The sequence below is a fragment of the Penicillium angulare genome (assembly GCF_028827245.1).
Source record: "Penicillium angulare strain IBT 27051 chromosome Unknown utg000012l_segment0_segment0, whole genome shotgun sequence".
Classification (NCBI taxonomy): domain Eukaryota; kingdom Fungi; phylum Ascomycota; class Eurotiomycetes; order Eurotiales; family Aspergillaceae; genus Penicillium; species Penicillium angulare.
The window spans coordinates 179372-199777 of record NW_026623171.1 but is presented as its reverse complement, the minus strand read 5'-3'; the positions used below and the strand labels follow the sequence as shown (position 1 = coordinate 199777).

Genomic DNA, 20406 nt, shown 5'->3' with positions numbered 1-20406 from the left:
TAGATATCTCTATCTCAAGAAAACATTTTGCCGAGAAAGAATCGTTTTCTTTCAGTGCAAAGTGCTTTAAGAAGTAACGAGAGTGGACTGCATAGTATAACCAACTGAGTATCAAAGAAACATGACATACGCGCAAGCTTTTTATCCTTCAACTCCAAACAATAGTTGATTCAGCTGGCAGAAACGAATAACGATGGTATACGCTATAAACTACTGCTGGGCTAACTAGAGGGGTTCTGGAATATATTTCTACTTTCCAAGAAGTACAAATAGATATAGACGTACCTTTTACCTTTTACCTATTATTATATTGTTTATTCTTTCTATAAAATGAAAAACCGTGAAGATTTGATATAGCAGGAAGGTAGGATTGCTCTTGCTATTAAGGCTATTCAAAATCCAGATATCTCCTCTATTTGCGTTGCAGAACGTATTTTTGATGCTCCAATCTCTACGCTCTTGTAAGGGAACACTGGGTGTCCCTGCAATTCGGCCCCAGATCGTCAGGTGATCGTTGCCAAGGCGCGGGGTATTTCAGATAGTTGTGAGTCGAAATTTGTACTGATTCTAGCAAGAATCAGTCTTGAATCAAGTCTACTTTTATCCTTCTCTCATCCATACCTGACAAATAGGCGCATCCAGCCTACGGACTGGACAACCCCCATAACACTTTAGACCGGAGCTTAACCGCAGGCTTGTACCTTATGTTAAGCTCACTCAGCTGCACTATTTGAACGTGTATCAAAGCTGAAGGCACACAACCAATTGTAAAACACAAAACATTCGAGCAAAAAAACTCCGTCGCCAGTCCTAGACTCAGTATTTTCGTCTGGTGCAACACGATCTAATGTTATGCTGTGCGCTTGCTCAGGTACAAACTCTTGACATTGGCAATGACTCGTCATCAAGGCCGAGGCTTCAGCTTACAACTTCACAATGATGGCCTCCGATCCTCAAGCATCCCAACTACTTGGACAGAGAGAGGCAACTAGTCCATCCAACAGCTCAATTCCCCCGAGGAAAATGCCCACGGGCAAGCTTTACTCCATCGCCGATCTCCATATCGGCTTTGCGGACAACAAAGTAGCTTGGTCAAAGCTGTCACCTCATCCAGGAGATGGACTCATTCTATGCGGAGACGTTGGAGATTCTGCTGAGCAGTTACGATCAGCATTCTCTAGAGCGACGGAATGCTTCGATGCCGTATGGTGGTGTCCTGGCAATCACGAGCTATATACGCTGCCCGATAAATCCGGCAGCGGTGTCCGAGGAGAGCAGAAATATCAAGAATGCATCGATATAGCACGAGAATACAATGTTCTTACTCCTGAAGACTATTTTCTTGTTTGGGAAGGAGAAGGCGGTCCAGCTGTCATTGCTCCAATTTTTACACTGTACGATTATTCGTTCAGACCTGACGATGTGAGCTTGGAGGGGGCCGTCCCTTGGGCAAGGGAGAAGAATACGGAAGCTACAGATGAGTTTTTGCTTTATCCGGATCCGCATCGTAGTCGGCAAGATTGGTGCAAAGTGCTCGTTAAGAAGTTTGAGACGAAGTTAGAGGCCGCGAGAGCACAATTCCCGTTATTGCCTCTTGTTATTGCAAACCATTGGCCATTACGGGAAGACTTAGTGACACTCAAATTTATCCCAAGGTTTAGTTTATGGTGTGGTACCAAGTTGACAGATGATTGGCATCGGAGATTCAATGCCAAAGTGGTAGTTAGTGGCCACCTTCATATTCGCAGGACCGATTGGAGGGATGGGTGTCGATTCGAGGAAGTCAGTCTTGGCTATCCACGGCAATGGAAGAAATGTTCCGAGATGGGTTTGGGGGTGAATGAGCTCCTGAGAGAGATTTTACCAGGTCCAGAAATTATCAAAACGGGAGAGGTACCCACTCAATGGAGAATCTATGGATAGAGTCGTGAGTTTAAATCTTGTTAAAGCTCTTGTGTTATATAGTCAAAACAGTGAGACGGGCACGAAGGGGAGCGAGATTTGGCAGTGGTGTCGATGGCGGCACGCTCGACAATACATTATGGATCTATCTTCAATATTTTTCAACCTCAACTTTTGCATGTCGGAAATAACCTTCTGTGCCCTTAGCTCTTGCTCCGACGATGTCTAGGCACCATTCAAGAAACCCCTTATAATCTTCATCTGCATGCTTCTGCCAATTTTATTTTTCAAATCCTTTAAGCTCTGCGAATAACGACGAAGGTGGGGGGTATCTCCACGCATGCAGGATATGTAATAATGAATTATAGTGTGGCTCAAATAGCACTATCCTTCATTCCAAGCCTTGGCATTTAGAAAAATGCACTTAGTGTACGAAAATAATAGCTAAGCCGGATTCAGAATAATATACTTCGTGATAATACCCAATTACGTGTTTGGACCGTGCTTTTCTCGAGTAAGTTATATCCGCTACCTAGTGTAGTGGGAAAAACCTCCACCCAATCAGAAGTGACCCTTACGGTCGCAGATTTATCACCCCTTTTTGTTTCTTGCAGTTATATAGCATCGCGTTGCGATTAGTTCTACAGAGAGAATAGAGACACTTCTTACACCCCTTTGATTACGTCCTGAGATCCGTTCATCGTACAAATGGATAATTTCTATAATGAGAAAATGGAAATACCTCTGTTGGCATGGCCGTCTGAAGAGCTGTTTCAAGCACCACCATCCTTGAGTTTCAACGCGTTAATATTTTGCCACTTGTTGCACAAGCTCACAAAGACAGTGACGCCGCAGGTCGTGATAGTAATTGCGAAAGCAACTTTGATACCCCATGCGTACGCACGAATAACACCGTCCAGCGCGGCTCCGGAAAATGCCTGGCGCAGCTCAGTAGCACCGGTAACCGTGACGAGGGTGAGACTGACGCTCGGTGCGGTGTTGGCAAGCTTGTGCGCGAGCTGGTTGGCGAAGCTGGATTGCACGGCCGCGAGCAAAAATGTGCTGCCGATAGATCGATACCCTATGCCCGGGGGACAAACTTAGCTTAGAGATACAAGGGGATAAAAATGAAACCGACGACATCCATGAACAGGGTGGACAGGGCGAAGAAGAACTCACATATCTGAATCGCGGTCGTAGGAGCTATATCGCTTGGCTCAGCATAAGCCTGCGCAATGACGATCGGGACCTGGAGGGCGACGCCGTATCCGAAGCCCGCCAAGATCTGATACCCAACCCATTTGCCTGTCGAAGTCTCAATGTCGAGAGTATACAGTAGACCTGCGGCAATGGTTACGACCACAGAGCCAGCTGTCAAATACGGAGCTGCAATACCCGTCTTCGTGATGACTCTGCCTGTGACAAGGGTGGTAACGCTAAATATGATAATGAGAGGAATATTGCGCACACCCGAGCCAATCGGACTGCTGTTGTCAATGCTTTGGAAATAGATAGGTAGATAATAGAGCGTGACGAAATACGAGCCAGCGAAGAAGAAGCCCCATATGCCGTTGACCCAAGCAGTCCTTGGCGCATAACGCGTGGTGTCAGCATGGCGCGTTCGCCTTGCCAGTTTTCTATCATTATAAGTGCAAGAACCATAACAACAAAGCCTACAGCGGTAATATGAATTCCACGCCTTATCTAAATAGGACTAACCCGTGTAGGGGGGTATGTTATTATGAAAAAAGGGTGTGATTTTAATGGTAGCCATTCATCTCAACTTTTTTCGTTTTATCCAAACAATTATCTTCTTATCCCAACAATGGATACCCTTTTGACTTAATCTTTCGAGACTCGCGATTAGCTGATTGCAGCTGTTAAATCCTCTGCTTTGGCAGCTGGAACTGTGGCTAGAATTGGCAATTCGCATAGTGATCGATATTTTAAACTGATTTGTGATTAATCTGGAGTTTATCATGATCGGACTAGTACAAAAGATGGGATGAAACGTCGAAAAACCAGCACCAGATGTGTCGATTGCGCATTTTTTATCTCCGCGGCAAAATCCACCAAAAAAACATCAGATAGAAAATGGCATATCAAAAAGTTTAACCTTACCCATATGGGACATATATCTAATATTGACAATTTAATTGCACATCCAGGTTAGTTATATTTAATTTGATCGAATTCGACCAAATTCAACCAAATTATTTGGTTAACCATGGTCAAATTTGACTAAATTTTGTTAAATATGATCAATGTAACTAATAATTTGGTTGATATAGGTGCTCGTAAGCCTACCGACAACGAAAAACAATGAATATTCAGTTGTTTTAACCGCGGCATGTCAATACGATCAATATTTGATCAAATACGATCAGATGACCCTGCAAATTTAATGAATTTCAAGGATATCCAAAATCTATGACATTATTATTGGAGAGATAAACTGTTAGAAGTATCACCTTATGGGTAGCAATAACCAACATAGCTAAAAGACCATCAATAATCGAACTCAATGTTCGATCAGTGCCCGCAACAGTATATAAGTAGCGCATATATTATCTGTTATCCTTAAGTGCAATGGCCCTTATGTCCACACAGCACCAGCCAGCGCACTTAGCAATATAGCTTGAGAATATTCAGTCATAACAAACAGCACCTATTTGGCCAATATACGAGCCTCGACAAAGGATCGGACCAAAGGAAAAGATCGGACCAAACCAAATGCATACACCTGCTACAGCGTCAACTGCAGCAATCAACGCAGCAATTGCTCCGAAATCTCTGAAAAAAGCACCAAAATGTTCAATTCGTGGGGAAATAGGGCATACATGCAGGTTATGCAAAAATAGGCGTTAGGGCTAGGGTTATAGGGCACCTAATTTGATATATGAATTATTATAATATTTATTTTTATTTTTAATCTAATTGAAATATTATTGTTGGGGTGACGTTGGTTGACGTTGGCAAATTTGCTTAAGTAAGCGGTTTGCCGTCATCGTAGTACAACCCTCAAATACATCCATAATAACTTTGTCATTGCGCTTATCGTAAAATACCACCCAACCGCAATTTTGTGCTCGGATGTATAAAACGGCAGCTTCTGTCGCTATCGGTCAGGCTATTTTCTCCAAAAACAGGAAAGGTTTTCCAAACCTCTAGATTTGAGGTCTGAAATGATCTAAGCAAGAGTTTCTTGACAAACTACGCCCCGCTTATCCACTTCTTTCCAGTCTTGTAGCATGCCTGTTACAATATTATAGACCTCTTTTGCTTCTGCTGATATTTCTACTATAAAAGACTCCAAAGATTTGTGAACGAATGAATGGAGGCAATCGCCCTCTAGTTCATCCTCATCATCGTATTATAGTAACTAAGGGGGAAGAATAATATAATAGAACAAGAATTTAAAGGTTTTTTCGGAGTGGGCATTTTAGGCAAATTTAGTGGAAAAGAATTCAAGGAAAATGTTTTGGAACAGGCGTTTGCTTTTTTTTGCTGGTTTCTCCTCTTGTTCTTTTCTTTTCTTTTTTAGTTCTTGTTTACTTTTGTGCACGACTATTGTTCAAGGGGATTTTTTTTTCTTTTTTTGGATCAAGTATTGGTTTGGTTCGCTCTAGTCTGTTCAAAGGCTGAATAAACTCTTTTCCTGTGGCTTAAACTGCATACTTAAGTTGGTAAGATCCAAGACGATCCTGAACCACATATTCCGGCCTTACCTAGTTCGGGTGGAAAGTCGATTTCTCCTGTGGATAATAACTATGTAATGCCTCTGGGTGCCAGGTGGAGCCAATATGTAGTAATGTGATAAATATCGTCGTCATCGTTGGTCAACAAACCTCGGAAATCCTTATGTGCGTCAAGTTCAGCCCCATTTTAATCAATCTTTAAATTTTTAATTTTGGATCAATCGACGTCCTCGGCTGCAAACATTGAACATGATGTCCTTTCAAGACTTCCTTCCGTCCGACACACCCAAGTATAGATATAAGAGTTACGACGAATGTCTTCAACTTTTCGAAGAGAAGTACGATGAGCTTAAGTGTGAAGAAGATCCGCTTGGACAGGCGTATAACCCTTATTTCATCATGGATGTGGACGAGTGCTCCTTCCTGGACTGTTTTGTATACTCGGGGGAAAGACTACTGACACTGTCTTGGGAAATCTATGACCATGTCAGCCAGTCCACACTATTGAGAATGGAATCCTCCCAGCACGCTGTTGCCATCGGGGCTTTTACTACTATCTTCTCTGCCTGGGCCAGGACAGTTCCCCCCGAGGTAGAAAATACTAGCACCAGAACAGTCCGTGGCGCTACCCGAACCAAACGAGCCGACATATCATGGGCACCAAAAAACATGCCGCGTGGGCTTTCCCACAAATGGCCAACTTTTGTTGGCGAGGTAGCTTGGTCTGAGCCTCGGTCGAAATTGATAGCTGATATGAAGTTCTGGTTGAATGATCCGGGCAGTTGTGTGAATGCCGCGATTACCATCAGTGTGCTCCGTGGCCGAATTTTGATTGAGAAGTGGGAGACATCTGGCAATCAGACTCCATCGCCATCCCAAGCACTCGAGATATGCCGCAATCCGAAGCACGGTTTCCCTCAAGTCAGTGGCAATTTGTCCATCAACTTCGCGGATGTTTTTTTGAGGAATCCTGACCCTGAAAAGGGGGAAGAGGATTTCATTCTTACTGAAACTGATATGCATGAAATGGCGGACCAGGTTTGGTCATTTCAATATGATTCCTAAGTCCACCAATCAAGCTGTCTTACCGTGACTCGCATGTCATGAGCACGATCACTGAGTGCTCACTGAGTGCTCACTGCTCTATCACGTGACAATGAGGAGCAACCTCGTTAAAGCGGCGGTAACTAAATGCGGTAGCCCCACCCATCAGGAAAAATCCAGTACGTAAAGTATATCTAGGTAGATTTTAGAAAACTCATTCTTCCAGATTACAGAATTTGAACTTTCAATCGGACTATATACAGATCTGGATATAATATTCATAGATGGTACATTCTGCAAGTAAAAAAAAAGGGAAACCCGAATCACGACGATTGCTTTTCGAGGTGTTTTCGCTGAAATTCCATGAGCTTCTCCACAAAACCCTCCGCTTTCTCTGGAAGAGACATAAGCTTCAAGGCATGGTCCAGAAGTCCCCCTTCCTGATTATTGATCTCTCTGTAATTTCCTCCCCAGCTATATATTATATCCCCGGTACGTTGCTGATCTGCAAATAACAGAGCAACGCTCCGAGCAACCGCTTCTGGGGTTTGGAGAGGAGCACCAACCTTTTTGAGGACAGCTACGAAAGCAGTAAGAAATTCCGTGTCTGTCCATGAAGGGGCAACACAGTTGACACGGACTTGCCCCTTCATCTTACCAGAGAGGCCACGAACCATACCGACCACGCCGTGCTTGGACACTGCATAGTCTGTGGCTGGGAAGTTCTGGAATGCAGCCGCAGAAGCAATAAGCACAATGCTTCCCGTGCCGGTTGTTTTAATTTTGGCCAGTTGGGTCATATAGGCGATTGCAAGATGGGCGGTATTGAGTGAGCCAGTGAAGTTCACATCGACTGTTTGGGTATTTGGAGGTAGCAGGAGGCCATTCTCATCGAGCTTCACCTCCATGAAATCAGGAGTCATACTAAGCCCCGCGCCAGCGAATACATGGTCAATGCGACCGAACCATTTTTCTGCCTCGATGAATAGATTCCGAAGACTTTCCCACTGTGCTACATTGGTTTGCACGAACTTGAGGTTTTTGGCGTTTTCAAATGGAGTCTTTGGAGAATTCAAATCACCGATTACGACATATGCGCCCAGGTCAAGACAGAGTTGTGCAGTGGCTCTTCCAATCCCAGAGGCACCACCTATCCAAGTTAATTAAGTGTGGTTTGAGTTGAATTGTTTAATGGACAGCATACCAGTGATCAAGACGACTTTCGCTTGGAGACCTGTCAAGTTCTCGTCTGAAATAAGTAGATTTTCCATATTGGACTGATGAAGAATGGATGCTTCGAGGAGGGGTGGAATTGGTTTAATGTTCAAATTTGGGAAGGCTGGAAGATCGGAACTTATAATATAGTATAGTATCTATTGCGGGTTCGAGTCGAGATTATGCCGTCCATGGGTGCCATTTATGAAACTTGAACTTCCCAAGACTTACTCCGTAGTGGGGGGTAATTCACATGGCAACTTAGCCCTCCTGTACCTTGCCAGGTGGCTGGTCCAATAAGGTCACTTCCCCTCGGAGTATTCCGGCCGTGCGGAGGCTCTTGATTGCGAATTAGATCGATGGCCCCCAAACTTACCCCTGTCAGTCTCTAGTAGCTGTTGGGTCCAAATGTTAGTATTCTGAGGTATCTATGTCTCAGGCATCAACAGTACAGGGGTCTCGAGACACGTAGCTTTTTGCTGCTTCTTCCTCTATCCCAGCCCCTCTATTTCCAAAACCACCCCCTATATACTGACAAATTATAGGACAGATTATTCGTAGTCATGGCACTTTGGCTTTACCCACGGCCAAGATGAATGTGCCACAACGTACATACCAGCGCTTGTTGCCGGCCAAAAGCGGTATGCGGCATGCCAGGTATGGTGGGGTGCCCCCTCTTAGGATCTCTCACATGCGCCCCATCTCTTTCAAGTACCAACGTCATACCATCTGACGGATTCACAAAAAATGGCAACTAACAACGCCGATTGGGAACTAGAGGAAGGACTCCCTCAGTTCGACGATCCATTCATTCAGAAGTATCTGAATGGTCGCGACGCTCTCATTGCAGAAGAGCAAAAACAACGTCATGGTAGGCTTGACTCATCACCTAGAGGACGAAATAACATGTGCTGAATGGCATACCTAGATGCTACTTTCCGCAAGTCGCTTTCCCCGATTGCCGCACGAGCCTGCAAAATTGTGTCACAGATCCGGGCCCGTGAGCAAAAGGATATCTGGACACATGGGCTAGATGAAGCCACGGCTCATCAGTCAGACGAGATTCTCTATCCAGGTGTGATGTTTCATCATGCAAAGGGCTACATGGAAAAGACAACGTTGTGGCAAATCGTCCAAAGGATGCCTAAGGGATCTCTTCTACATGCTCACATGGATGCGATGTTCGATGTCGATTTCTTGATCGATCAAGCCTTCTCCACGCCAGGGATACATGTGTCGGCATCAGCTCCACTAATTACAGCGCAGGACTTCGAAACTGCACCATTCGAATTTAAGTTCTCATCTCAAATGAAAATGAGCTCCGATGGAATTTCAATCTGGTCTAAGGATTATGAAGCTTCAACTCCTATCCCCATACAGGTTGCAGCGACGTCATTTCCAAATGGAGGTGAAATCGGTTTTCGCGAATGGGTCAGAAGTCGATGTATGATAATGCCCGAACATTCGTATCATCATCACCACGGTGTGGATGCCATCTGGGCTATATTCACGAAAACTTTTCCCGTGATCAATTCAATCTTAATGTATGAGCCGATTTTCCGCGCCTGCTTTCGTCGAATGCTAGGTCAGCTTGCTGCCGATGGGATCCGATATGTCGAGTTTCGCGTCGTGCCGTCCCCTCGATACCAGAAAGAGGGAGTTGACGAAGCCGAAGACGACAGGACGGAGTTCTGCCGAGTCTTCCAAGAGGAAGTTGATCGATTCAAAGAGACCGATGAAGGCAAGAGCTTCTACGAGGCACGAATCATTTGGTGTGGCCTTCGAATGCTCTCCAACATGGAAATTGTCGACAGTATGAAGCAATGTATCACAATGAAGCAGAAATACCCAGATTTGATTTGCGGTTATGATCTAGTCGGCCAAGAAGACTCCGGCAGGCCGCTTGTGGACCTTGTGCCACTCCTATTTTGGTTCAAAAAACGCTGCGCAGATGAAAATGAGGATATCCCCTTTTTCTTTCACGCCGGAGAAACACTAGGCGATGGGGATGTGACAGACCACAACCTCTTTGATGCAATACTATTGGGTACCCGACGAATCGGCCATGGCTTTTCTCTTTATAAGCACCCTCTCCTCATAGAATTGATCAAGGAGAAGAAAATCCTAGTCGAATGTTGCCCAATCTCCAATGAAATCCTTCGGCTCACGAGTTCCATCAAATCCCACCCTTTGCCAGCGATGTTATCCCGCGGTGTTCCAGTCTCACTCTGCAATGATGACCCTGCTATTCTTGGACATGGGAAGAATGGATTGACCCATGATTTCTGGCAGGCTTTACAGGGGCTCCAAAATGTTGATCTAGCGAGCCTGGCAATGATGGTACAGAACTCCATTAGGTGGAGCTGCTACGAAGATCAGACTACTGCTGAGTGGAAAGCTGAAGTAGGTGAGGGGATATTGGGTGAAGGAATAAAAGCCGCTCGTTTGCGAGAATGGCATTCGGAATTTGAAAGATTCTGTGAGTGGGTGGTCATGGAGTTTGCGGAATTTGATGATGACGAATAAAACAATGCAAGACTATGATTTGCGCCATTTGCTATATTTCAATTCATCTGTGATTATTCCAAGTTTTGGATGTCTACACAGTATAGAAAATCACTTTGTCGCCACAGCAATATGGAGAGCAATTACAGCACATTTCTGTCTTTTTTTCTTTTCTTCTTCTTTTTTTTTGCAATAGGAAGAATTATGGATGTGAGTGTGTTTGTGCTTGGATCTCGGAGGCAGGGGGCTTCACACTGGAGCGGGTTCATATTATCTTCAAACCTTGAACAAGCGAGCTGAGTCCAGTAACATGTTGAATAGCAAGAAGAAGAAAGAACCAAGAATATCAACAAACAAGAGGATAAACGAAGGAAGGTGGATCTCCCTCATGTTCCGGCCCGACGGTCCCACGTGATGATAAAGCGAAGATAAGGGGTTGGATGACATGATGTAAATTCATCTCCTCTCTCCATACCATGCCAATCAAAACTCCTGCATTTCCCTACCGTCGGGGCTCGGGGGCCTCTGACAAGGACTTTTTCGATATTGATGATGAGTCAACTATACAAATTGCAAAGCGGCAGTTGCGCCGACCCCGTACATGGATCATCCTACTTGCTTGGTTCTGCATCCTAAAATGGTGGTATCGCGCCCATCCTCCACCGAACCCATCGCCTCATCTCGACTATACCAGGGTGGACTGGTCACGCTATGCCTATACTCAGTATGCGACCTCGGAAACATATCTCTGCAATTCCGTCATGCTTTTCGAGGCATTAGATAGGCTGGGAAGCCAGGCAGAACGTGTTCTCTTTTATCCACAAGAATGGGATTTAATTATCAAGAATGAAGCAGATCGAACAAGTCAATTGCTGCGTATGGCAATGAACCAATACAATGTGCAATTAAAACCCGTCGCTATCGAGGGCCTTAAGGTGGAACCACAGGATGAACACGGTCAGTAACAGGAAATACCAGTGTCATCATTGGGCTAGTTGATCGGAAGCTAATTACTTTTTTTTTTGAAATAATGCAGGGTCCTCCGAAGCCTCATGGGACACAAGTTCAGCAAAATTATTTGCATTCGCTCTGCTCGAATACGATCGAGTCATACATTTAGATTCCGATATGACCCTTCTGGCCTCCATTGATGAGCTATTCTTCCTTCCCAAGGCTCCTGTTGCCATGCCTCGTGCGCATTGGCTGCTTCCCGAAACAAAATCCCTCTCCTCGCTCATCGTTGTCCTCGAACCATCCTACCGTGAATATAAGATTCTCCAGGAGAGTGTCCATTCCGTGGGCGGGGTGAACTTTACCGACAGTCGCTTCGATATGGAATTATTGAATGCTCGGTATGGTGAGAGCGCGATGGTTCTCCCACACCGTGAATATGGACTTGTATCGGGGGAGTTCCGACGAAAAGATCATTGGAGATATATGGGCAATACGGAGGAACGGTGGAACCCCGACCAAGCCCTGGCGGAGGCTAAATTTGTACATTTTTCAGACTGGCCATTACCGAAGCCTTGGATTATGTGGCCTCAAAAGTTATTGTCTGAGTTGCAGCCCATGTGCGATAATAACCCAGGAACACCAGAAGAGAGTGGATGTCGGGACCGCGAGGTTTGGAAAGATCTCTATGACGGGTTTCGACATCGACGGAAGGATATTTGCAAGCTGCTTAGCTATCCAGCGCCGATCTGATGTCTTCTTCCCACTTGGCCCTTTTTCGAGCGATATTAGCGACTGACCAAATGTATTTCCACGTGCCGCTGCACCAGGTATCGTGAACTAGCACAATGTTATATAACGTTGCTTGACCCTATCCACTGAGTAAACCCCATGATGGCAGGGCCATATTATTATGTATGTAAGTAAGACATCATCAGGCTGACTGGACTCAATTATCAAAATCGTATTTATAATTTTGAGACGGCGTTCAGCCCTGTGAAGAGTATTTGGTCAAACTAAACTATTTTATGCGGATACCAAATAATCAAGACATCGGCATTCAAGGGTGTAGAAACCTTTTAAGTTGTCGCGGTGTCAACTTTTTATCACATTCCGAATTATTGCACATTTTGCTTTGAAGCCCGCGGTAATCCTAGCCATGCAACAAAAATTGCCCCTGATAGGGCAATGATAAACGGCTGAAGGACACTAACGCCTTTGGCTTGGGCGAGTGCACCGACCGCAAAGGGGAGTATGGCAGCTCCAGATCCTCCAAATGCCGCAGCAAACCCAATTGAACTAACATGAAGGTGCTGGGGAAGAAGTTTTGTCACCATCACGATGGCTCCGGGAAATAATGGCCCCAAAAAGAATCCTTGGAATGAAACCGCCACAGCTGATGCATAAAATTGAGGCACAAGCCATAGAACCAATCCAAATGCCATCGAGCATATGATATATCCCTAAAAAGCTTCCATCTTAGCATTCAGGTGCCATATAAAGAGGGACTGGGTCTTACTGCAATCGCTAGCTTCTCGCCTACTCGTGGTGTAACAAATCCTAAGATAATTCGACCCACAGTAATTCCCAGCCAGAAGCCGGTGGCTGTCATACCACTAGCAAAGGCACTCCCATTTCGAACACGCATCATAAACGTGACAATCCAGCCACCGAGTGCGACTTCAACGCCTACATAACCCAGCAAGAATAAAGAACATAGCCAGGTTACTCTTGCGGAGGGTCGATTAAACAGCGCATCTCGTAGTCCACCTTTTTTGTTCTCTCCAGTAGCATGGGTGTTAGCAGCCCGGAAAACCGCTCCTGTAGACTCCCAAAAGCATATCCCACAGACGACCAATTCAATGGATGCGCACACCACCTACCGGGAAAGCGGTCAGTCACAGAAACATGCCCGAGGCTCGTATGAGACCCAGTACTTGAAACAAGGTAGAAGTCAATTATGTAGGGCTGACATACCATAATATAGTAAAAGTAATACCATGATACATTTGCCTTCGTTATCAAAGAAGTAGCTGCCAAGGGGCTTAGAACAGCACCAACCCCATAAAGCCCATGGAGAAAGCCCAAAAGCTCATTTGCGTTCGCCATATTTCCCACCCAAGCATTCCAGGCCGCATCTTCAATCCCATTACCGAACCCAGCAAAGATAAAGGAGATTACAAGAACTGGGTAAGGTGGATGTACACAGTTCACGACATAGGCGATTAGATGGCACACTGGCCCAATTAATGCGGGGCCACGGCGCCCGAGAGAGATATGAATCCTTTGATTCAAAAATGCGGCAAGAGTATAGCCGACTAGAGGCGATAAGAAAACAAGTGACACGACGGTGTAGCTAAGGTTGTAGTATGACTCGAGCTGTGAATGGTCAGGCCAAGCTTCATCCTGGCATGGATAGTTTCCGCGTAACATTGCATAGACGGAATGATAATCAATCTTACATAAGGAATTAAGGCCTATATGTAGTGGTTATCAGTATTAGATGCAATATGTCTCGATTGAGCTCACATTATTCATATATTCTTCATGTTACTTACCCCATACGCAGCGTCATTTGCACCCATGACTAGGAAGCTCCAGAAGGTCGACAAAGACCGATAAATATTGATGCGTGGAGAATTCCATCTCTCTAGCATTGGAAAATTGTCGGGCGAATCACTTGAAATATTTAATCCAGGATGTTCACTCTGAGGTTCTAGTGACTCAAGAGTAATGTGCTCTGTACCAAGAGTTTGTCCCTGGGCGCCATGGGTGGATGTCATGGTACAGGCGGGCGAATATTGACCTAGACCTTTTCCCGCTTGTTAGATGGGCAGTATAAAGTATTCAAGCTTGGGGACTTTGCTAGTTCTCTCTCTTTTTCTCTGAGTTACCTTCTTACTCTTTAACCTGAGTTGTTCAACCGCCACATTGATTCCCCAGTGCGGAGGTGCTTGGCGTTAAGAGTTCCCCGCGATTGCCAACGAATAGTCGGTAAATCTTCGGCGTCGACTTTTTATTGTGTGAAATAGGGTTATAATACAAAGTTGCTGTCAAATTGCAGATATCATTCTTGTCAGGCTTTCAGATGGTCACTTATTTTCTTTCTACCCTGTCTAGGTGGTCATAGTAACTATTGTAATGTGATGCTTGAATTTCACGGCCACCAACCCCTCCCTTATCTCGTGGCTTATCGATTATCGTTTATCACCTTATCGCTCACCGCTTTCACTCTATCTTTCATGGATCTGATAATTCGACTCCGAGGTCCTTTTATTTACCCAGCTGCTCATCCAGATACTTGCTGCCCAGGTGGACACCCTCACAAAATGGCCCATTCAGTGGCCAATAACCCGAGGTCTCGGTCATCGTCTCAACATTCCCTGTCCATCGATATTAACAGCCTACCCCCGCTCTCCCAACCGTCGCCGCCTTCGAACACACTTCTAATCACCAACCTCACCAACCTCATCCTCTTCCAACCACCTTCATTAGACCAAATTCGCGAAAACCTTATGGCCGTGGCTCCACTGAACTCATTCTCTCCACTTCCATCCCTTCGCCGCATTGTCTGCTCGTTCCACACCGATGCCGACGCAATAACCATCCGCAAGATGCTAGAAGGCACGAACCTCTTAAATCATAATATAACCCCAAAGATTTATTTCGGCGAGCCCACCCCAATTCTAAGTGAAGAGGGCCCGAAGCTGTTGCAGGCGCCACAAAGTGACAAGCTTTTCTTCATTTCGCCACCACCTAGTCCCCCGCATGGCTGGGTCGTGCGCAATGAAGACCCACCTAACAAAGAGGTGCATGCTGACGACCTTGCGCGCGCTTTATGTATGCTGAAAACCGACCATGCGGAGCCTGCAGGCGTAGATCCTGCCACTCCAGTCTCAATATCATCGGTTACGAGGACTCCAAGTTGGCCGCTTGCGGGTTCGCAGCAGCGTAGTCGCAGCAGTACTATCATTTACCACCCCGACGACCATGGCCATAGTACCAATCTTCCTGCTGTATTGGTTGAAGATGTTAGTGTACAGAGTGACGGTGACGGTGACGGTGATATCGATATCGATATCGATGCGCATATGAGTCCGGTCAAAATGTCGGCGAAAAAAACGCCGCCTAAAACTTCTCGACCTCCTGTTGAACTGATGGAGTAAAGTAAGCTTTGCGCTTTTTCTCTCATTGCATCCTGGATATATTGTCCTATTAGCGATCGACTTCTTGGGTGCATCATACAGAATCTGCGATGATGGCTTGTCCATAATTGACGCTGCGGTATGTATTAATCATATCCATTGCATGAATAAACCATTCAAGTGGTTCTTGCTTTTACTACGCCATGCTATCTATACATTGGAAAATAATTATTTTAAGAGATGCCTAGATTATATTGTGATATAATTACATGTATTGATAAATTCTTCTAAAAGGATTCGATGAGATGAGTTTGCATTCGGGAGTCACCCTATATTTTAGGTTATGGCACCGTGGTAGTATGTATACACGAGGATATCCGTTTGGAGTTACCCATATGTTCTCACGTTTTTAGTCCATCATGCGTAGGCTGAAAGGTTCAAGATGGGTCTGAGAAACGGAGATAGGAAGTGTGTCACAGAAGGACTCACATTTCTACTGTTCTTGCGCTTGCATCAAATCGGTGGAAACCGAAAATGAAATGTATGCCACGTCTATCAACCAATGGAAATGGCTGGTTGAAGACGTGATGAGCTCAAGTGCAACTAGGCACGTATAGATCTTGTAGCGCGTTGGAGGCAACTTTAGGAATGAATTCAAATGAACTGTGGGAGAAAAAATCCGGCGCAGTGAAGAAGAGGAGACAGATCATGTCATGTAGATAGTTAGTATACACATTTATGTACAGGGGAATGCATAGATACCACCATGCGGGACCATTAAAAATACACGGGGAAGTGTGCAGACACCAGGTAATCACACCCCATTATTACCTTCGAATGGGTTGAGACCATTACTGTGAGGGTTCTTGTTGACCCATGGACAGCTTTCGCACCTCCCACTCGGAATCAGCCCAATCTTTCTTCTCACCGAGAACACAAGTTGCCGTTCGAGATCCGTTCACAAGGAATCGATCCGCAACCGAGTTCACATCCTTCGCGGTCACGTCAAGTACCTGTTCCCTCCAACGTTGGTCCATCTCATGGGTGACGCCGCTCATGAAGTAACGTGTTCCTTCCTCGTCCACACTCACAGGAGCATCAAGCCCTTGGAAGATACCAAGCTTGGCCTCCTCGATCTCTCGCTCAGACCATACACGATCTCTGGCGAATAGACCGCTATTGTTGAAAACCTTCAAAGTGTTCATGGGGTTGGGATCACGGTAACTCATGAATGTGAAAATGCCCTTGAGAGGACCGTTGCTAGCTCCAGCGCCATATGCACCACCCTTCTCTCGAATCTCAGGATGTAGGTAGTTGTGGGTGAGAAGCTGAGATAGCACTGTTAGAGGAGCACTGGAAGGGTCAACGAAGGGGACCGTCTGTGTAGCTTGGCCAGAGTAATAGACCTTGTAAGGAAGGTCGTAGAGTGCCTTCTCGAATGACTGGAACTGATTTGTGGATGAAGTGGACTGAGGTGAACGAACTTGAGGCAGTCCTGCCATCCATTTTTGCAATACAGACTCATTTTGGGTTGACATTTCAGGTTCGCAAACAAGACGCACACGTAAATTGGATGTTCTTGAGATGGCAAATGACTGAATAAGACGCAGCTTATCAATCAATTCACGGAGACGCTCAGGAGATGACTCTGCATCTCGCAAGAGTACTGCCGTAGCTTGCAGCTGTTCCAAACCAGACTGCCGTTCCTGTACCCAAAAGCTTTTGGAGAGACTTGCAGCAGCTGCATTGACGGCATAGCGATGTCCGGTTCCAGCAACAGAATCAAGTGCCCCGTTCGTGGCGAGTCGCAATAACTCTTGGATCATAGCTGGCGCCGAAGGACTGGCGAAGTCTGTCTCCGCTACCAAAGTCGACAGGATCTCCAACATTTCAGGAATATTTTTGTCAATGGCAAATCCAGAGAAATTGAGACCTTCTTTGAACTGGTTCAAGTGGGTTGCAGACGATACAAGAAAGTTAGATGTCGATACTCCTCCGGTCTTCAGCTTGATTTGATCCTCCCATTCCTCCATGGATCGATTTCCGGTGCCTAGTCGCATGATACAGTCGTTGAACAAGGGCATTAGGAGGCGAAGATCATCGGGAAGGTTCTCGAAGACATTGATGGCTTGAAAGTAGGTCAATCCATTGGTGGGAGCCTCACGCCAAACCACATCGACATCGTCAACTGTTGACTCTCGAATGGGCTTGTGTTCTCTTTGGCGGGATATATCTTTCACGCGTAACGAAGGGAGGCAGCTCAAGTCCGCATTGTGGGCATCTTCCTGTACCTTGAGAAGCTCTAATTCTTCTTCGCTCAGCTTAGCGACAGCGTTCTCAACTGTGCCGTGTTGCTCAATGAGCTTAGCGAGCTTCAATTCTTTCCTCGCGGCTTCCTTTTCATCCAAGGTCTTGTTGAATGTCGGGGAGCCGACCATGGTAAATGTCATGCAGCGCTCATTTAAGAGATATTTCTCAACAAGGGACTCCAGGTAGCCAGGTTGCCCATATCTTCTCTTAAACTCCTCAATAACATCGTTCCAGGCCAGCTCCTTCATCGGGCTAGATCCATTAAACCAAGAAGAGATGGTCTTCTCCATGACACCGATCCCGAAATTAGCGGTCTTATGTCGTAGCGCAAGCTCCAACTGATGGAGAAATCCTCGCACTTTATCGTCACTGAATCCAGCAGACACAGACTCCCGGAAAACCTCTTGGACCACTTGCTTGACCTTGGATGCATCCACCTCACTTACACCAGTAAGGCCAACTGAGAATATGGGGACTTTGCCGGATGAATCAAGACCTGTGTTTGGAGTGAAAGAGGAACCAAGGCCGCTTTCGATGAGCGCCCGATACATGGGAGAGCCATACCCATCAAGCAAAAGCGAGGAAATGATTCCAACAGAAAAGGTTTCAACAATGTTAGTTGATTCACCCATGTACCAAGAAGTGGAGGTTTTGTGTTGCTTATCCTCGCCGGAGAATGTGTCGATTGGTCCCGGGACAGTAATATTCACGGGTTTGTCGAGGCTCCGCGGTGACTTTACATCATTGTCAGCTTGGCCAAGCTCAAATCCATCCAAGACGGGCCCAATCTGCTCCAGATGACTACTCAAAGGCATGTCACCGTAAGTCAAGATTTTGGCATTGCTTGGGTGGTAGTTGCGCTTCGAAAAATCGTATAGCTGCTTGTGAGTCAAGTCGGTAATGAATTCAGGATCTCCACCCGAGTTGTGGATGGCTGGAAATATGCTCTCCTTAAACTGTATATAGTATAGGTAGTTGGCATCCGACATCTGACCCTTCATCTCATTATACACGACACCCTTGAATACGATATCCTCTAACTGGGCCTTTTGGTCTGGTGTAGCCAAGAGGGCCTGTGGGTCTTCTGGTCCAAGCCTCCACCCTTCCTGACGGAAATCTTCCTCCTTGAGAAGGGGATTTAATGTGGCATCGAGATACACTGACAGAAGATTCCGAAAATCCTGTGAGTTGGTTGTGGCGAATGGGTAGGTAGTATGGTCGGAAGAGGTGAAGGCATTCATGAAGTTCGAAAGCGACCTAGGGAGCATCTTGAAAAAAGGATCGCGAATAGGGTACCTAGGATCATAGTTTAGAGAGGATAGACTTCTCATGGGTTGTATTGCTCACTTTTCGCTACCACACAAGGTAGTATGTTCCAAGATATGGGGCACGCCGGTCGCATCAGGCGGATTGGTCTTGAACCCAATTCCAAAAACATTGTTTTTATCGTCTCGCGCCACATGGAGGTAGTCTGCGTTGGTCTTGTCGTGAGTCAATTGGACTGCCGTTAAGTGCAGCTCTGGGATATGTTTCTTGTCGCGAACAGTGAATCCATGCAACTTGTCGCCCACTCCCGGAAAATTGTCCAGATTTGTTACAGAAGAGTTGAATCTTGACGCTGCACACGCCGAATAAACGGCCAGGCTGGGACGGGAAGCACGAGTTAAAAACGGTGGCCGCAAATTTGGAATCCGGGCCCTGCCCGAACCCATAGATGAGCGTAACATAACGTAGGTAGGATGTTAGATAGAAGAAGTGCAGGCGTCAAAAGATCCTACCAACTTTCGACACGCGATGCATTGTGATCACGTGATGTGATCGGCCCGGATCGATCACCTGACCTGGGCGGTCAACATGAAGTCGAGACGATACGCTTCCTTATCTTTATCGGGCTTAGTCCCAGATGCCCTTATCGATAAAACCCAAATTAAATGCAGCCCTGGAGCCAGAATCTTCAAGAAAGCACAAAAAGACCACATAACACCAGCTTCATACAATGAAATATATAAAGAAAATCCGCTAAAAACCAATATACTGCCCACCAAGTCCAAAATGCCTCACACCTCTCGCACCCGCAAACAGCACCCTCTTCCACAAAAACGCCACCAAATAACCAGCGATGACGGCTGGACACACGTTACAACAAGGAACAATGCTCGGCGCGTAAATTTAACAAATGCACGACTGAGTTCGTCTAACAGCGCCGCACAGCCTGATGAACTTATGCTAGGGCCTTCTGAAGCGCCGGCGCGGTTAACGCTGGGGGAGCTAGAGAGCCAGTATGCGGTGCATCGGGACAGATGGCTTGAGTCGGAGACTTGGAAGGGATGCCAGGAGACTCTGTTGAAGATAGGAAATAGCAATCAGATTGATAGGATTGTCTGTATTGGCTTGGGAAGTGTGAGTGGATTTTTGAGAGATGGATGGGTTGATCGGCGGAGTGTATCGATGTATCAACTTGCAGCATTGGAGGGTATAAAGAGGGAAATTTGTGAGTGATTTCTTTATTCTCTTTCGTTGTTGCTTTCAAGTTAGCCTTTTCCGTTTGGAATCCGGCTATTTATCTGTGTTACCTTATCTCTATTTTTGATCGGATACTATATACACTAACACTGCATATCTTCACGTGTCAGGTT

At 45.8% G+C, this 20406-nt stretch overlaps 10 protein-coding genes across 10 annotated transcripts; 6 read left to right on the top strand and 4 right to left on the bottom strand.

Annotated features, from left to right (window-relative positions):
* Positions 1-936: 936 nt before the first annotated feature.
* Positions 937-1923, top strand: N7478_012695 (metallophosphoesterase family protein; the record flags this gene model as incomplete). Its single annotated transcript, XM_056928905.1, has 1 exon — positions 937-1923. The coding sequence occupies one exon, from the start codon at positions 937-939 to the stop codon at positions 1921-1923; it is 987 nt and encodes a 328-aa protein (XP_056772267.1).
* A 752-nt stretch (positions 1924-2675) lies between these two features.
* On the bottom strand, positions 2676-3516 carry N7478_012694 (uncharacterized protein; the record flags this gene model as incomplete). The annotated part of the gene is made up of 3 exons (XM_056928904.1): positions 2676-2983; positions 3082-3401; positions 3479-3516. 3 exons carry the CDS (start codon positions 3514-3516, stop codon positions 2676-2678), a joined length of 666 nt encoding a protein of 221 aa, XP_056772266.1.
* A 2333-nt stretch (positions 3517-5849) lies between these two features.
* N7478_012693 (uncharacterized protein) lies at positions 5850-6665 on the top strand (the record flags this gene model as incomplete). The annotated part of the gene is made up of 1 exon (XM_056928903.1): positions 5850-6665. One exon carries the CDS (start codon positions 5850-5852, stop codon positions 6663-6665), a length of 816 nt encoding a protein of 271 aa, XP_056772265.1.
* Positions 6666-6967: 302 nt separating this feature from the next.
* N7478_012692 (uncharacterized protein) lies at positions 6968-7915 on the bottom strand (the record flags this gene model as incomplete). Its single annotated transcript, XM_056928902.1, has 2 exons — positions 6968-7794; positions 7849-7915. The coding sequence occupies 2 exons, from the start codon at positions 7913-7915 to the stop codon at positions 6968-6970; spliced, it is 894 nt and encodes a 297-aa protein (XP_056772264.1).
* Positions 7916-8606: 691 nt separating this feature from the next.
* Positions 8607-10385, top strand: N7478_012691 (putative CECR1 family adenosine deaminase; the record flags this gene model as incomplete). Its single annotated transcript, XM_056928901.1, has 2 exons — positions 8607-8730; positions 8788-10385. 2 exons carry the CDS (start codon positions 8607-8609, stop codon positions 10383-10385), a joined length of 1722 nt encoding a protein of 573 aa, XP_056772263.1.
* A 455-nt stretch (positions 10386-10840) lies between these two features.
* Positions 10841-12068, top strand: N7478_012690 (Glucose N-acetyltransferase 1; the record flags this gene model as incomplete). The annotated part of the gene is made up of 2 exons (XM_056928900.1): positions 10841-11321; positions 11401-12068. 2 exons carry the CDS (start codon positions 10841-10843, stop codon positions 12066-12068), a joined length of 1149 nt encoding a protein of 382 aa, XP_056772262.1.
* A 365-nt stretch (positions 12069-12433) lies between these two features.
* On the bottom strand, positions 12434-14098 carry N7478_012689 (Major facilitator superfamily domain general substrate transporter; the record flags this gene model as incomplete). Its single annotated transcript, XM_056928899.1, has 4 exons — positions 12434-12778; positions 12835-13194; positions 13293-13772; positions 13874-14098. 4 exons carry the CDS (start codon positions 14096-14098, stop codon positions 12434-12436), a joined length of 1410 nt encoding a protein of 469 aa, XP_056772261.1.
* Positions 14099-14644: 546 nt separating this feature from the next.
* N7478_012688 (uncharacterized protein) lies at positions 14645-15481 on the top strand (the record flags this gene model as incomplete). Its single annotated transcript, XM_056928898.1, has 1 exon — positions 14645-15481. One exon carries the CDS (start codon positions 14645-14647, stop codon positions 15479-15481), a length of 837 nt encoding a protein of 278 aa, XP_056772260.1.
* An 830-nt stretch (positions 15482-16311) lies between these two features.
* Positions 16312-19497, bottom strand: cym1 (pitrilysin family metalloprotease cym1; the record flags this gene model as incomplete). Its single annotated transcript, XM_056928897.1, has 2 exons — positions 16312-19066; positions 19118-19497. 2 exons carry the CDS (start codon positions 19495-19497, stop codon positions 16312-16314), a joined length of 3135 nt encoding a protein of 1044 aa, XP_056772259.1.
* Positions 19498-19822: 325 nt separating this feature from the next.
* On the top strand, positions 19823-20269 carry N7478_012686 (Sensitivity To Red Light Reduced-like SRR1; the record flags this gene model as incomplete). Its single annotated transcript, XM_056928896.1, has 1 exon — positions 19823-20269. One exon carries the CDS (start codon positions 19823-19825, stop codon positions 20267-20269), a length of 447 nt encoding a protein of 148 aa, XP_056772258.1.
* Positions 20270-20406: the final 137 nt, after the last annotated feature.